General features: G+C 43.9%; 2 protein-coding genes across 3 annotated transcripts; one reads left to right on the top strand and one right to left on the bottom strand.

Moving 5' to 3' along the window:
- The first annotated feature begins 817 nt into the window (after positions 1-817).
- Positions 818-9,604, top strand: LOC308291193 (solute carrier family 52, riboflavin transporter, member 3-A-like). Of its 2 annotated transcripts, XM_080733151.1 has the most exons (8): positions 818-897; positions 2,348-2,445; positions 4,032-4,275; positions 4,881-5,196; positions 5,793-5,988; positions 6,689-6,977; positions 7,620-7,743; positions 8,735-9,604. In XM_080733151.1, exons 3-8 carry the CDS (start codon positions 4,046-4,048, stop codon positions 8,945-8,947), a joined length of 1,368 nt encoding a protein of 455 aa, XP_080589277.1. In that variant the 5' UTR covers positions 818-897; positions 2,348-2,445; positions 4,032-4,045; the 3' UTR covers positions 8,948-9,604. The 2 variants fall into 2 exon arrangements, with proteins under 2 accessions (XP_080589277.1, XP_080589278.1); XM_080733152.1 differs by lacking the exon at positions 2,348-2,445 and having other exon boundaries at positions 819-897.
- A 419-nt stretch (positions 9,605-10,023) lies between these two features.
- On the bottom strand, positions 10,024-11,337 carry LOC308290680 (equilibrative nucleoside transporter 1-like; the record flags this gene model as incomplete). The annotated part of the gene is made up of 1 exon (XM_080732591.1): positions 10,024-11,337. One exon carries the CDS (start codon positions 11,335-11,337, stop codon positions 10,024-10,026), a length of 1,314 nt encoding a protein of 437 aa, XP_080588717.1.
- Positions 11,338-17,856: the final 6,519 nt, after the last annotated feature.

Genomic DNA, 17,856 nt, shown 5'->3' with positions numbered 1-17,856 from the left:
TTAAAACTGCCCCACCACTCATGGACAATGCGGTGCATTGTTGGCATTCAGTGTACAACATTTACATGTGCAGCACATGCATAATGGTTCCTAATGCAGTAGGATGCTGTAGGAACATACATAATGACATAATGGACAAACAGACAGGAAGGCAGGCAGCCAGGCAGGAGGGACGTGCAGGCCATTGGGAAAAGCAGAACAACTCCCGAACGGCCGGTTCATTCCAGGCCGGCCATTAGGAAAAAATATAAATAAAATGACGGCCTTCGTTCCATTTTGGGGGCTGGGCGGCCAACAAAGTAAATCGTCACTGTCGGGCAGAAAACTCGTATCTCCGCCGCACAAAAGTAGTGAAAACAGCAGATCTACAAGCACACAACGCCTCGCAACGCATGCTTGTAGATCGGCTGTTTTCACTAGTTTAAATCATTTTTAAAATGGTTTTGGATACAAGGTTTCCACCCGACAATGACAAAATATAACTCATGTAATTGGCCCACTGGCTTGTCACTTGTCATGATCTGACATGGCAAATCTTTGAGTAGCAGCAGCACTAAAGAGAGAGATCTCTCTCTATAGCGCGCAATTAGGGCCTCTACAACTCTTTTTCCCGGGCTGAATCAGAGGCCCAGCATGCCCCTGGCAGGCAGGCAGGCAGGCAGCCTATAGGCATGTATACATGCGTGGCTGCCTGCCTGCACTCACTCACACACACACAGTTCCCTTGCAGCCACATTAGGCCACATTATGTAGTGTTAACTAGCAGGCTGGACTCTGACCTGTACTACCCACAAGGCATCGGTGCTTCGCCGGTGTGTGTGTTTGTGAATGACTCTGCTGCAGCTACGTAAGATGACAGATAACCTTGCACATCATATCAACTACAACAACACACCTGTGAGTATTCATCCTGTAGTATGAATGAAGTTAGAATGTACTGCTCAACACTGTCCTTTGTAACTTTTTACAATGTGTTCATTATGCTACATTAAGTTATTGTACAACATTATGTACTGTATTTATTCTTCTAAAAAATAGGCTACACATGTGAAATAATTCAGGACACTGAATAATATCGAGTAAGAATGAGGACAAATTTGTTACGGTTTCTCTGTAAAACTGCTGTTATGCCAGATTTTGCCAACCGAGTTAGGCTCGTCACGTGAGACATGTTTATATTTTGGTCCTCCTTGTCACGAGACCTTCGTCCCACTAGCGCACATGTTCTGTTCATAGACACACTCATGGCTCCATATGCTGCACAGCTTTAACCCAATAAGAACTGATTTATACTAAATGCCTTTAAAATCAGGAGTTCTCAAACTTTTCTGTTCACAAACAAGTGAACATGTTTAAATGGGCTAAAATGTAGTTTTTTTTTAGTTGTCTTGAGTGTCTTGTATTTTAGGTCAAACTAGGCCTTTTTTATTGTTGTTTCCCTTTTAGTAAGGCTTATATGTGCTTTTTTTGTAATTTTTTTGTAATGCTTAATTTGTCGCTTCTTTTCTGTATGAGGACTATGGATGGAAATGAACATTCTTGCTAAATCCGGTCCTTGCTTACTGTAAATTGCCCTGGATTAAGAGCGTCTGCTTAATGCCTAAATGCCTAAATTGTGTTCTTTAATAAGAGCTGGTCCGTCCAAATAAACATATAAATAAATCTAACCTTTTTGCACCAAGGACCCCCCAAAATGTATCTGGCCACCGATCATCTGAAAATGAGAAGATTTGTCAAAATGTGTATTAATTATTTTTTCTCACACACTTTCAAGATTTTGTACAAGCTCGCAGAGCACATATATCTGAGAGCGTATATCTGCTATTTTTGAGAACCACTCTTTTAAATCCTTGAGGGGGTTCCAGGTGGTCCCCATGCTAAATGATTGAGAGTTGGTAACCAAATGGACCCTTATAGATCTTTAACTCTTGAGAGCGTTACATTTTACTTTATTATTATTATTGTTAAACACCTGAATTACTTAATTTACAACTAAATTCTACCCAAGTGTAGAATAATTGTTATTTTTGATTGACCTGTTATCAGTCGTATGGTACCACTTCTATACAGCATGGAATTGTGGACAAAATCCTATCCAACCATAACGAAATATTCTACGTTTTGGGTCTGACTCTGAGAGGATGAATCTCGTCAAACGGTGGTCAATGGCTCAAATGCAGAATACATTTAAAAAAAAGTTGAAAACCACTGTTCTAAATCACTAGTGTTTTCTGAAAAACGTAGGCCTATGTTGTTTAACAGTTACTCGACAATATGGACGAGCAATGACTCAATGACTTGTGCTGTTTCTATTTCTGTCCTGTTTTCTGCTTCCCTCATGCTTTAGTTTCCCTATCGTGGGCACGTCATTAAAAGGAGACGTTTTTCACGTTGTCAGCTTGTACTGTAGGTCTGCTGTTTTCGCAACACCGCCATACAACAAAGGTATGAAAAAAGTGGTCGATGCCTATGATTTTATAGCTAAATTGTGTAAACAATTAACCAGACTCTTGTGGGGCATCGCATAAGTAGCCTATTACTGCAATCAACAGTTAAAGTTAAAGTACAATTATGAAATATTAAATGTACATACATAAAGTATGCGACATGGTAACTCACTTCTCTTATGCTAAAATAAAGGACATAGGTACTAGCTGGTAGCAAATATATAAAGCAAAAGGTATAGGAATGGGAATGTTAATCTGTAATTAATCCACATTAAGCAACTGACCTACTTTGTAATGAGGACATTCTGGGACAAACTTTCAATTCATGTCATACTGTGTTCCTTTCAGAGCGCGTGCTTCTATAAAGGGATAGTTCACCCAAAAGGTCACTTATTGTCTCCGCCAAGGCATGGCCGAGAGTATGGTTTGCCCCCTGTCAGTCGGTCTGTCCGTCCATCTGTTACCAGCTAATCTCCGGCGCCGTTGGCCCGGTCGCAGCCAAACTGTGCACACACACACTCCCTGGATGACAATTCAGAACCTCTGCCCCATTTTTCACATGGGCCTGTTGTAGCGCCACCATGAGGCCGATTTTTGCTAAGCAAATTTTTTGACAGTACAGATTTTGTCCAAAAATCACGCAAATCAGTTTCTGACAGTATCTGACTCTACAGTCATGTGATCAACATGGATCTGTACGATTGACCATATTCCATCCTGATAGGCTAAGATTGGCTTCCGAAGTTTGCAGAATTGGTCCGTTTTGAAAAAGAAATGCCCAAATCATGAACGCAGCGTGCAATTTGGGTGAAATTGTGCATGCACTTTCCCAATGAGCCGAGGAAGAAATGGCAGAGGAAGACATTTTTCAAATCAGCCTCATGGTGGTGCTACAACAGGCCAATTTGTGTTATTACCTACAACTCCACTGATCAGTAAAAAAAACTTTGTATAGGCTACGCTCTCCTTTGCAAAGACTTTATGTGTTGCCGATGGGTGTTTAAACTGGAACCTGTTTAGCAACGTAATGTCTGAATTTATTCTCTAGGTCATTCAGCCACAGCTGGAGTATTGCTAGTCTTGTGTGTGTAGCCAGACAACTATTCCACAATCTCCGAATGCCGTATGTACGTAGTATATAGAGTCTGGAACTACAACTCCTGAATGCTATATTGAGTCTGGAACTACACCTCCTGAATGCTTTATTGAGTCTGGAACTACACCTCCTGAATGCTGTAGAGTCTGGAACTACACCTCCTGAATGCTATAGAGTCTGGAACTACACCTCCTGAATATAGTCTGGAACTACACCTCCTGAATGCTATATAAAGTCTGGAACTACACCTCCTGAATGCTATAGAGTCTGGAACTACAGCTCCTGAATATAGTCTGGAACTACACCTCCTGAATGCTATATAAAGACGGGAACTATACAGAAACTCCCTAAATTGTCACTTTAGAAATGTGCATATACCCTCTATACACTTAAACTTTATGTTGGTTTGTTCACTGTTGAGTGAGAAAACAATGTAGCATATTAAGTTAATCATCTGCGGACCCCCAAAATATTTTTTTCCCCTGCAGACCTCAGCATCAGCATGGCTCTGCTAGTCCACCTCCTAGCCTGTGGGTTGGGCCTGGGCTCCTGGGTGGCGGTCAACGGCCTGTGGGTGGAGCTCCCGCTCATGGTCAACACCCTCCCGGAGGGCTGGGACCTTCCCTCCTACCTGACGGTCATCATACAGATGGCCAACCTGGGCCCCCTGCTGGTCACCGTCATGCACAAGGTGCGACCGGGCCTGCTAAGAGAGAACGCCGTCATCTACAGGCACGTCACTGTTTCGGGACCGCATCTTTGGGCCCACGTTTTTATGGGTCGCGCAAGTGAACCTGCTGTTTTTAAAGGACAACTTTGTTTTTTTACAACAAGGGTTCATATTTTAGATTGTAATTAAAGAATATAAAAGATGAGTGTTAAAAGTATTTAATTTACTTCTTTCTATCGTTTTAGAGATTCTTATTTCAGTGGTTGGGGGCATGCGTACAAGTGGCTAATATGTAATTTTACATAGAATAAGCCTATTCCCAAGATACAACGTAACCTTTCATGGTTGGATGTGACTTATGGGGGCTAGAAGTGTTACTGTAAATAGCAATGAAGAAACTGCTGGCTTATTGTGTCCCAAATACATATTTAGCCACTTGTACGCATGTCCCCATGGGTACGCATGCCCCACATTTTAGCACAGTAAACACGATAAAAAATCTTTTTTTTAAATCCTTTTTTAAATAAGAAAGGCAGGGTTTTCTTCGTTGAAAATCGAACCGGCCCAAAGGGGAAAAGATTGTGAGGCTAAGATAATTGCGATTATCTCAAAGATAATTCCCATAAGGTGTTCATGTAATAATTGTGACAGGGTTATCCATCTACAGCATCCTGTCCATTGGCGTGGTGTCCTGCTTCCTGCTCGCCTTCTTCTGGCATGAAACCACGGTGGTGGGCGGAGCCGAGCGCAGCACCGCCTTCTTCGTCATCACCTTCTTCCTGGCGCTGGTGGACTGCACCTCCTCCGTCACCTTCCTGCCGTTCATGATGCAACTTCCGGCCCACTACGTCACCAGCTACTTCATCGGGGAGGGCCTGAGCGGCCTGCTGCCCGGCCTGGTGGCGCTGGCCCAGGGCGTCGGCATGGCCAAGTGTGTCAACGTCACTTCTGCCAACGCCACCGTGAACTCCAGCTCGTTGCAGGTATCATGTACAGTACACAACTGCACCGTATGTCTAACCTCATGTACATACCTGCTGCTACGTTTTGTATCTAATGTCTAACCTCATGTTATATACTGTACCTTCTACCTTTTGTATCTTATGCCTAACCTCATGTAACCACATGCTACTTTTTTCTCCTTTTGTCTAACATACCTGCTACTTTTTGCATCTTATGTCTTTCCTCGTTTACATACAGTATACATGCTACTTTTAGTAGGCCTTCTTATATGTCTAACCTATTGTAGAAAACTAACAGAATACAATACGCATATCACTTGGTTGAAGTGCTGGGTTGGGAGAGTAACACGAAGAAAAATACAAAAATAGAGCCTTGGCTCGAAATGTTGTCAATAAATTGCGTTGAAGCAAATTATTCTGCGGGTTCTCTTTCTTCTTCTTCTCTAACCTCATGCACATACCTGTCTTCTATTCCTTGCTCCTCCCCTCCTTTCCCCCCTGAAAACTACAAACGATCTAGCTTGCACCAAAAAAATACAAATAAACTAATTTCAACCACTTTTTCTTTCCCCCTGTAAAAACCTATAGTGACAATAAACCTGACTCTGATCCCGCAGACGCAGTACCTTCCTCCTCACTTCTCCACGGAGGTGTTCTTCCTCTTCCTGGCGGCTATGATGTGCATTAGCCTGGCAGCGTTCTGCGCGCTGGACAGACTCCCTGGCACCTACCACCTGTCCACTGCCAACCTGGTGCCCGCTGCCGCGGCTTCCCTCCCCTCTGGCCTGGACAACCCAGCGGCAGTGGTGGAAAGTAACTAAGTATACTTACTACTATTGTACTGTATTCATTTAACCACTGTAAGGGATAGTTCACCTCCGAAATGACTTTTTTAGTTTTTGTCGTATTCCTAAGCCAGTAATTTGATAACGAGTCTACAATAAATTATTTGAATAAATGATTTGCGACAAATTATATGCGACCCTTGAAAAGTCTCCCTTTCAATTAAAGGATTAGGCTACTTTGTCTACCTTTACATTAACCAGTAGGCCTAATGAGGGGAGGGGGGATATGTGTGTTTGTGTGTGTGTGTGTGTGTGTGTGTGTGTGTGTGTGTGTGTGTGTGTGTGTGTGTGTGGTGGACCCAAAATGATATATGGAAATTATGTTTCTCTTCTGTCTATTGTGCTTAATAATGTACGATATATGAGCAGCTACGCCCAAAAAAAAAAGAAGAAAACGAATCCATAGATATCGTTGCCTGAATATTATACCAGATATGATTCAAATAGGATGATATCCGGATGGGATACTCTCCGAACAGTAATTGGCTGTCAAACTCCAGCCATGGGACCACTTTTATTCTTGCTAGAATATGGAGTTAATTTCATCCCAGATACTGTATATGACCACATGCCATATTCGGAATATAACGCTAATAGTGTCTAAAATATTTCATCAGAAATGGACAGCTGTCATTTTTACTTCTCCCTCCACTGTCCAACGTCAACAGCCCAGGACGGGAAGGCCCCACAGCAGCAGCAGCAGAAGCAGCAGCAACAACAGAATGAAGACAGCGGTCAGTCTAGACCTCTTCTGGCCCGGCCCAAGCACTCCGTCCCCCAGCTGGCCTTCCTCTACTTCCTGGTGGTGTGGATCAACGCTGCCACCAACGGGCTGCTGCCGTCGGTGCAGACCTACTCCTGCATGCCCTACGGCCACCTGGCCTACCACCTCTCTGCCGCCCTGGCCTCCGTGGCCAACCCGCTGGCCTGCGTCCTCGCCATGTTCTTTCCCAACAGGTAAATACGGGGCCGGTCGTCACCGGTGTTTTTTGTGAGAGAACATTTAAGCCACTGTTTCCCAAACAGTGGGTGGGGACCCATTTGTGGTCTTAAACGTTTGGGAACCACTGAAATAAGCAACCAGGTTTATGAAAATGATTTGTCCGCAGACTCCCATCTGAAAATATTTTGTGCCAGGGACACCCTCTCCCATGCAAGATTAGTGTTGTTAAAATGTTTCAAAAATATTCTAAAACAACTTGATTTTTCTTTTTCTTTATTTGAAAATAGCAGATGTACAAGTAGATAGATCGGCTATGTTAAAATGATTTGTATACATTTTATATTTCTTATTGTCTACTTTAAGTATATTTTGTAATTTACATTTTATGTTTTATATTGTATTACTTTTGTAATTTTACTCAAGTACATTTTGATTGCCAGACTTTTACTTATAACAGAGTGTTTCTACATTCCGGTGTTGATACGTTTACTTAAGGAAAACATTTAAGTACTTTTTCCACCTAAACTTGCTCTGCTGTGCTGTGCTGTGCTGTGCTGTGCTGTGCTGTGCTGTGCTGTGATGTGCTGTGCTGTGCTGTGATGTGATGTGCTGTGCTGTGCTGTGCTCTGCTGTGATGTGATGTGATGTTTTTGCAGGTCCCTGGTCTTCCTAGGTGTGCTCAGTGCGTTGGGCTCTGGGTTCGGAGGCTACAACATGGCCATGGCAGCCATGAGTCCATGTCCCCTGCTTCACAGCTCTACCATAGGAGAGGCTCTCATTGTAAGTCAATCAATACCATTTTGGGGTTTCTGATCTGGTCAGGAGCTGAGTCTTTTTGTCATTTTGTAGTCATCAGGCAGCCACAGTGTGTCACAGTCCCAATATCCAGATATTCATTTAACTATCTTTACCACGCTGTATATATTTATATTTTAAACTGCCAAATGACCTGAATGAGCCACGTTTGAAATCACACGCATGTATGTGTAGCCCCCACAGTTAGTACCAGCCATGAACCAGCGACAACAGCCCTGCTAATCGGGCTCAGCACTATTAGCACGACTGGTTGTGCGTTGGTCTTGCGAGTGGGAATCCCGGGTTCAATCCCCGCTTCGCGCATCACTATAATCTGGCGTTGTCGGCAGGATGAGGAGCGTGATATCCTCGCGTGAGGGACAGGTCCACGTCGTGTGCAGCGGACCGCCGCGTGAAGTGTGAAGTGCGAGGATGCGCTCCAAAGATCGGGGGGGGGGGGGGTGATTGTAGCCCCCACAGTTATGAACCAACGATAACAGCCCTGCTAATCGGGCTCAGCCCTATTAGCACAACTGGTTGTGCGTTGGTCTGGCGAGTGGGAGTCCCGGGTCCAATCCCGCTTCCGCGCATCACTACACATGCAAACAAAATCTGTTGACAGAGGAGGACAGTGGGGAGTGGTTCCGACAACCACGGTAGAGCATTGAACCCCAGTACGCCTGCTCGGTGCTACGCAAAATTGGCCTCATTTTCTGTGCCAATCGAGGTATTCCGGCAGTCTTCCGGGTGCTTCAAGTTCAAACAGAAGTGTAGCAGAGTGTTTCCAGTGAGCCAACATGCACAATATCAGCACCCTGACTCTGTTTGACCAGAATGGAACAGAGCCCTTTTGGTAACACCTGTGAAGGAAGTGAGAATTAAGAGACCCAACTTCTATCCAACATCGCTGTTCAAAAGGGTTCAAAGCAAAAAAAAAAAAAAATGACCGACTGACTAACTGCGGTGTCGTCTCCAGGTGGTGTCGTGGGTCTCCTTCACCGGAAGTCTGTCTTTCGTGAAGGTGATGGTTGGAGTCATCCTGAGAGACAGGAGCCACAGTGCCCTCGTGTGGTGCGGCGCGGCGGCGCAGATGGGCTCGCTGGTGGGCTCGGTCTCCATGTTCCCACTGGTCAACGTATTTGATCTGTTCACATCAGGAGACCTCTGCAACAACGCATGTCCCCTATGACAGGGGTTGTCAAACTTATTTGACTCAGGGCACCCCTGTATATAACCTTTTCATCCACGGCACCCCTGAATTACACTGTTATTGTTTTAGAATCTTATATCATATTACGCTATGTAAATATGAAAATCTTTCTCCCTTAGATACAGTATGTCACAATGGAATATCCGTTACCATCAGAACTGACTGAAAATAACTTTATACTTGACATTTAACCACTTGAAGCCCATCATCGCTATTCTGGGAGGAAGGTTCACCAGAAATAGGCGATCTACAAGCTGTGACACGTTGTGAGCTTGTAGATCACCTATTTTTGATGAAGATAGTTGGCCATAGATGGAAAAGGAACTCAAGTACAGTGCAAATCAGCTCTGTTTTACTAAGCATAGTGAAGTGATATTGATGAATACCAAATATTATCAAAGTGTTCTGCGGCACCCCTGGACTGGCATCACAGCACCCTAGGGTGCCACGGCACCCACTTTGGGAAACCCTGCCTTATGACAGTAGTTCTCAAATATGTTCATGCCAAGGACCCCCAAATTGACTTGGAGGCAGGCCCCCATCTGAAAATGTTGTATGCCAGTTTGTCATGTTGTTATTGTATATATGTTTGTGTTGATTACTTTTCTTTTAGAGGTATTAAAATGTCTTAAAGTAGGTCTGGAGTGGCTTATTGTCGGTATCACATGTTACAATGTGCTGCTAGACCCCTGGGAGATTGATTGCTGAGGTGGAGCGCCACACCAACCATTAGCTCCCAGTACTTGCCGCATGACTTGTGGCACCCAAGCCGTGACCTTGTGGTCGGTCACGGCTTGGGTGCCACAAGCCACAAGTCTTTTTTTTTTTTTTTTTTTAAGATTTTTTTTTTTTTTTTGGGGCTTTTTATGCCTTTATTTGATAGGATAGTAGACTGACAGGAAATGGGGGGAGAGATGGGGAACGACATGTGGCAAAGGTCATCCAGATCGGGAATCGAACCGGCGACGCCAGCAGGCATCATAGCCTAGTATGTGGTATGCGCCTTGACCACCAGGCCAGCGGGTGCCCCGGATTTTTAAAGTTTAATTCATTGATTAATGCCCAATCATGGCTCTAAAGGCGAACGAGAATGCTGCACCCAGCGCCAGTCCCAGGGAGAGGAAGAAGACCATGATGGCTCCTGTTGTCTCTGCTTCATGCTGTGCAACCATCTTTGGTGCAAAGCACATGCACAGACTGGCCAGGTATCCGTTGGAGAAAGCAAACAGGATCATGAAGAGGATGTACCAGGAGTCGTGGCTAAACCACACAGGTAGGTAGTGACGAGGCTGCACGTTACACAGCATGAACAGCGGTACGAAGACCAGCCGCACACCCACCAGGATGGGCAGCCAGATACTGTCTGCACCCGGCCACTTACAGACGCCCGTCAGGCTCTTCCCAACGGTGTCCATCACGTTGAAGAGCAGGAAACATGAGACGGGGATGAAGTAGGTGTCCCAGGCTCCTCCGTCAGCTATAGTCGACTGGACGTCCACTGTGACTGCTGGGAACACACCAATGGTGATGGTGAATATGAAACACACGGACATGGCAATCACCCAGATCTGTTTGAAGATGGCAAAAACTGAAACAACCGGCTTGTCCCCCTCTTCGGTCATACTGACCACAACATCTGGCTTGTCCTGCTTGTTCTCCTGGTCAGTGGATTTCCTGAGTCTGTTGTTCTCCATATAGAAACGGAAAAACTCTATGCTGGGCAGCGCGAGGTAGGAGAGGATGGCCACTAGGATGGCAACGCAGGCTGTCATGAAGTAGCCAAAGGCACTGTCCTGCAGAGCTGAGCCAGTGGCCAGAGCACAGATCATGGAGACGGTAGCCACGATACCGGCCAGCCCTTGCCCAATCACGATGGGTGTGGTGTAAGACACTGGCAGCAACCCTGCCAGTCCAAACAGGCTGCCCTGGAAGATGGCACCAAAGGAGTTGATGCAGATGATTTTGATGATGGTGAGACAGAAGAAGGTTGTTGGTGCCATCTCCACCTTCACCAGCACGGCCGTCAACAGGAAGACCACCAGGATGGCCGTCAGACTGCCTGAGATACGCAGCTTCTGAGGAATCCTCTGGTGGATGAAGGAGTTGAGGCAGCTGAAGATGAGCAGGGGCACCATGGAAGACAGCGTCATCGCGTTGCTGAAGATTGATTCCAGAGCGCTCCGTGTGTCCCCGCCAACCGTAGTCCCATTGACCACGTTGACGCCATCGATGAGCGGGTCTTTCAACCTACTGGTGAAGTACATCGTTGCTGTCATGAAGAAATTCCATGGCAGCAGACTTCCTATCCCCAAGATGAAGAAAATGAACCACACTGCATGATAATTATCCCTTGGTGTGTGGGTAGCCATCACAAAGTCTGATGAAAGGTCTGTAAGAGCTTCAATACCAATGAGCAGCAGTGTTATTAAATAAAGGTTTGTACCGTATTAATATCTAATTCAGAAAGTAATACCTCTGACGTCATCTTCTATATCTCCTTGTATGGGCTGTTTTGTCCGTGACATCAGTTATTTATATTACTAATTCTGTCTAGCCGACATCTCATAGTGGATGTCAGCCCACCACCTCAAGCTGAACCCAGACAAGACAGAGCTTCTGTTCTTACCAGCTAAGTCCTGCCCCATGCCCCAGGTCTATTTATGTGTCCATTTATCCTGTCATTGTTCACTAGGATTCATAATATTTACATGAAGCTCACATGGCTTCCCTCACTCTTTTTGAGCGGTGGTAAACCGCTCCATAGAGTGGCTGTGCGTGTGTCTGTAGCCTTTCTCCTCAGCGTTTTGCCATAGTAAAATGTGTGTGTGTAGCATAGCGCTCCATATAGAGTGGCTGTGTGTGTGTCTGTAGCCTTTTTCCTCAGCGTTTTGCCATAGTAAAATGTGTGTGTGTAGCATATCCTGTACATCCTAGGCTCAAATCCTAGTCTGAAGACGTTATGCAAGCACGACCAACGCTCACTTCACTTGTGTGTGTGTGTGTGTGTGTGTGTGTCTGTGTCTGTGTGTGTGTGTGTGTGTGTGTGTGTGTGTGTGTGTGTGTGTGTGTGTGTGTGTGTGTGAGAGAGAGAGAGAGAGAGAGAGAGAGAGAGAGAGTTATAATATTGATTATGTTGCAATGTGTCAGTGTCATCTATTTGCTATACATGTATGTTACCACTAGATGGTGCAAGAATGCTTCTGTATGATTAGATTTTTACCCCCACTCTCAAGGCATCCATTACAGATCCTTACAACACATGACACATATTGACTATTAAAATTTGTTTTAATGTATATTATATCACATATATTATATCACAAAAAGCGCTTCTAGGGAATTATGCTATACACTCTGACAACTTGCTTTGGATAGGTTCTCATCATCCTATGTACACTTTATCAAATCAAACATTAAAGGTAAAACAATAAAAGTTTTTTGGTGAAAATAAAATAAAAATGTGATGAAAGGTATTTAAGAAGAACTGGTACAATGACAGGGTGTCTCCATGTCTCTCCAGCTCAAGGGTTTTCAAACCTTTTTGACTCAGGGCACCCCGGTAAATAACCTTTTCATCCATGGCACCCCTGAATTACACGGTACATTTTTAGAATCTTACGTTTACACAACGTAAATATGTACATCTTTCCACCTGAGATACGGTAGGCTATGCCACGGAGAAATATCAGTTTCCAACAGAACTGACTGAAAATAACTTTGTACTACATTTAACCACTTGAACCCCAGCATCCCTATTCTGGGGGAAGGTTCACCAAAAATAGCCGATCTGCAGGCTCACAACGCGTTGTGAGCTTGTAGATCTGCTATTTTTGGTGAAGAGAGTTGGGGTATATGGAAAAATAACAAATCAGGTCCGTTTTACGGAAGTGATATTGATGAAGTGATATTGATGAATTCCAAATATCAAAGTATTCTGAGGCAACCTCGCGTCACCAAGCTGTCTCGGGGGAAAGCCTGGTATTTGTTTGCTAAACAGGTTGTTTGATCCGTTCTCAATCTCTCGAGACAGAGTCAATGATGCTAGATAGACCGAGTGGGCGTCGCCCTTTCTTTGATGATGGTTTCCCAGATTGATCCGGTCTAGACCGGATGGCATCCTAGTTGCTTTGATTTGGTTCCCTGTTTGTTTCCCCAATCCCTATTTAAATGCTAGATGAGTGTAGTCTTGCCAGTCCCTGCGAGTTGGACTAAAAGATGGATACACCAAACAAACTTTTCAAAAAATAAGCAAAACTACGCAGCATCAAGGGTTTCATTGGGTATGTACTAAAATGATGTCATTGAGCACGGGGGTTTGTTTTGGGTTAAAACCGATTCCGGTTTTAGTATTTTCTGGCCAAAAATGACGTAGGATGCCATCCGCTCCCGACCGAATCAAAATCCCGAAATTGGAAGCGATCTCAGGCTACCCCTGGACTGGCAAACACGGCACCCTAGGGTGCCACGGCACCCAATTTGGGAAACCCTGCTCCAGCTCATTAACGTGACAGGCTGTCCTCTGATGCTCTCCTCCAGGACCACTCAGAAATGGCTCCAACAATCTGGAGGGATGCAAAAAATGCAGGAATAAAAATAAAACAATATGTTGTTTACTTGGAAAAAGAACCCCCGCCCATCCCTATACCTTGGCACCATACTTAGAGAGGAAATGACACATGAGTCACAGTTACCGAGCACGCCCATACAATGCGGTATCCCCTCCTACCACGCACGCACGCACGCACGCACGCACGCACACACACACACACACACACACACACACACACACACACACACACACACACACACACACACACACACACACGTGCCTCACACCTGACATGCAAGATGTGAAAACCCACAACCTCATTTATGCAACACCCACACGCACAAGCACACACACACACACACACACACACAAGCACACACACACACACACACACACACACACACACACACACACACACACACACACACACACGCACACACGCACATACATACACACACACACACACACACACACACACACACACACACACACACACACTGTTGACTGGTTTTCATAGTTGCACTATTTTATACCCCAGATTTGAACCCGGTTTCCTGTGCAAGTGTTGCATTTTGTTTTAGTGTCTTTTTTCCATCAGGTTTAAATTAAGATCCTGTGTCTATAGGTGAGACATGACCTTTGACATAATCTAAATGTCTCAAAAACTGTAACCGTGATTCTTTCATAAACGTTAACGAAAATATTATCATTTACCAATAACCACTTGAACCCTAGTGTCCATATTTTAAAATATTATCATTTACATTAACCTTGAACCTCAGTGTCCATATTTAGGGGGAAACATTTGCCCAAAATATCCAAACCTTGTTTTCTCATTCAACAGTAAACTGTGTGACAATATTTTTCTGTGGAACCAATCAACTAAATGTAACACCTCAACTCCTTTAAGCGTCTTTGGGTAGGCCTACTTAGAAAACTTTCCCCCAGCAGAGGCAGCACACGACGTTAGAAATCTTTTTTCTTTTTTCTTTTTAGGAAAATTACTTGTCAAATTAAGTCCCGAAACGTACCTTTCCTTTTTAAGGACTCGACCAGATGGGCCTTAGTGTAGTTTGTTTAGAACTTTAGTACTGGTTTCATGAAGTGTTGCCTACCTTTGGATTTTCACAAAGATTTTCTATGGAATTACTATGATACTCGATGCATAATTCATGTAATTGATATTCTATGGATTTACTCTGATACTCTATGTATAATGAATGAATTTTGAGCTGTATGAATTTGCTTTACGACAATTAATGTAATTGATATTCATGGATTGACTCTGATACTCTATGTATAATGAATGAATTTTGAGCTGTTTGAATTTGCTTTATGACTGCACTTGGGTATAAGTTGGTCTGAGGTTGGGAGTGTCTACACAGACACGGGAAGTGTCTTTACTGCGGACTCTATAAAATGTGACACTTTCCTGTAACTTTTATACAACGCTGAGGAAGGCTTAACGCCGAAACGCGCACGTTGTTTACTCTGCGGCGTGCCACGCCAACTTATATAGACTATAATAAAAGTGCCTTAAATGACAATTCCGTGAGTGCTGGTATTCTCTTGTTTAAACTACTTAGAAAAGCGTTATATAAATCTGAGATATTATAACTCCTAGCGCTTGTCAGGTTGGGGGGTCTAATCTGATGTTTTTGGGGGTCCCCAGTTGGTTTAAATATGATGATTTTGCGTGTCCCTTGTTCAATATGATTCTTTTGGTGGGTCACAGCCTAAAAAGGCTGAGAACCACTATAAGGGGTTGCCTGAAAAGCGGCGAAGCCCCCTGATGCAAACAGATGAAAAGTTCATGATTTACCGCAACGGTGGCGACAGATAAGATGATCTTGATGATCGGCAGTGCTATGAAGCCCACCACGCACCACGTGACGGGAACCCCCTCGTCTTCGTCGCTCCTCATCATCAACTCGTCTCGCCTGGACGCTGCGGGGTGCACCGTGGTGACGTTGATGACGCCTGTCACCTCTGTCACCCCGGTCACCTCTGTCACCTGTGATGTCACCGGAGGAGGGCTCGCACACACTGCAATGCATTCATTCACAGGACAGAAACAGACAAATGAAATGTGCAATTGAAGGATACAGGATAGGTGGGCACTAGGGACATCTGGGCAACTCTATTTTGTCGAAAATGCTAAAACAAATTAAATATTAGAAAAATGGTCTTATGTATACATGATGCGAACATGCACGATACATCATTTTCAGATTTAATTTTATTCTTCTTCTTATCTACTTCTTTTTTGTGTCCCAAAATGACTGGATGTACAGGTTTTATATAGCAATTTGTAGCAATTGTAGAAATATTAGACCTTATTTGTCAAATGTTCAAGCATGTTCTAATCATGTATAAAATAATATATGTATACAACATTCTTGTTTTACAAAGGGAAAACGAGTTGTGTACTTAGAACAGTCAGGTTGGTGTAGCTCTCGTGGTTCTGTTGTCCTATCGTTGCACCAACTTTGCACTTATAGAATCCTGAGTCCTGCAGGGTCACAGCTGGTAGGTGCAGACGGCCGTCGTCTCCGATGTGCATCAGCGCCCGCGAAGAGTTCGCAAACAGCTGGACGTCAACGCCGGTTTTCCTTACTATGCCATTGTGACAGTTGGATAAGTCCTCACACTACCATGGAAAAAAACAAAACAGTTAGATCTCTGTTGCCCAAACAGTGATTTTTATTTATTAAGAAGTAGTGAAAATAGCTGATCTACAAACTCGTAATGCAGTGTGTTGCATGCTTGTAGATCTACTATTTTCACTAGTTTGGGTCCCGGGCAAACGTCTAATCTCTCTTTTCAGTCTTGACCTGAAAAGGTTTGAGAACCACTGATGTAGATCACTGGTTCTCAACCTTTTCAGGCCATGACCCCCCAAAATAAGGCATAACATTTAGTTTTGACTAAATTATTGCGAAAATAGCAGCAGAACTACAAGCTCACACTGCCTCGTGAGACGTTGTGAGATTAAGGCGAGGCGTTGTGAGCTTGTAGATTGGCTATTTTCAAAAGGTTTGCGTCTTTCTCATATTATTTTATTTGACAATTTGGCCAATGTTTGACCAGTTTTTATAGTACAGTTTGTTGATTCATTTAGATTAGAAGCTTAGATTGACACTTCACTGTTATCTGGGGACCCCCCCTAAAACCCTGTAGGTTGTGAACCACTGTAGATCATCACCTGTTCCAGTGGGTGATAAGGGAAATTACGTGTAAAATAAATTAATAAAGTAAATTAATTGAGGGAGTTCCAGGGGGTCCCAGGCTAAATGATAGTTAGGTCCCTTATGGGTCTATAACTCTGAGAGTGTACGAATGGAACCCAATCAATTAACATTGATTTTGCAATATAAATCGGGGTCTCAGAGACAGAAATGCAATTAAAGGAGGGTCCATAGCTTAATGCATGTCAAACTGGATATTTTTTTTTAGGTAAGACTTCTTAAAACTAAAATCATAGCTTCTGGAGTTCCCTGGCACATATTTTTATATACTTTTTATTAAAGAAAAACCCTGAAAAACCACGTCCTACGCTATACGCCCAGTGGGGGACATTCTGAGTCACCACAGAGTCGTTTACATGGTTTGACATTTACATATACTGTACATCTATAGCCTATACCTGAATCCTATGCTTCAGAATAACGGGGGTTTCCCCACAACTGGAGGATATATGCTGTCTCCCCTGCCACGCAATTTCAAACTAGAACTGCTCTCTGTCGAGGTGCCAACTTGCGTCCTGTGCACAAGTAGACCATGTATGCCCTACTTGGGTGCCAGCAGAGCGCGCCATGAGGTGCGCTCACCACTGGCGATGCCAGTGACATCACCACTGGCATCACCAGGAATGCTGGTCCCTGATTGGGCTACTATATAAACTGTATATATATATATATATATATATATATATTGTATATAGTATAATATTGTTTTTTTCTTTTCCTTACTGTGGGAGAGTGCAATCATTCAATGCTTCAAGCAACAAAGGTGAACACCAAAAGAACAGTATTGCAGGCCTGCCAGGCCATTTTGACCATTTTTGGAGGGGCGCTAGTGCTACCCACACTTTTGGCTGTGTTGCCCATTCCACGAATGCCAGATTCCTTACAAGCTGTACCTCGTTGTAAAGGTGACAAATCAACGATGACAATGATATCAAACACAATACCATTTGGCATAATTAAAGGGGGGATATAATGGACCGAATGTTGGCAAATTTTGGGTCAGCGCTACCCACACGTTTGGCTGTGGTGCTCATTCCACAAATTCCTGATGCCTTCAAACTGTACCTTGTTGTAAAGGTGACAAATCAACG

The sequence above is a fragment of the Nannobrachium achirus genome (assembly GCF_963921795.1).
Source record: "Nannobrachium achirus genome assembly, chromosome: 9".
Classification (NCBI taxonomy): domain Eukaryota; kingdom Metazoa; phylum Chordata; class Actinopteri; order Myctophiformes; family Myctophidae; genus Nannobrachium; species Nannobrachium achirus.
Note: the sequence above shows the minus strand (reverse complement) of the source record. Positions and strands in the feature narration are given on the sequence as shown.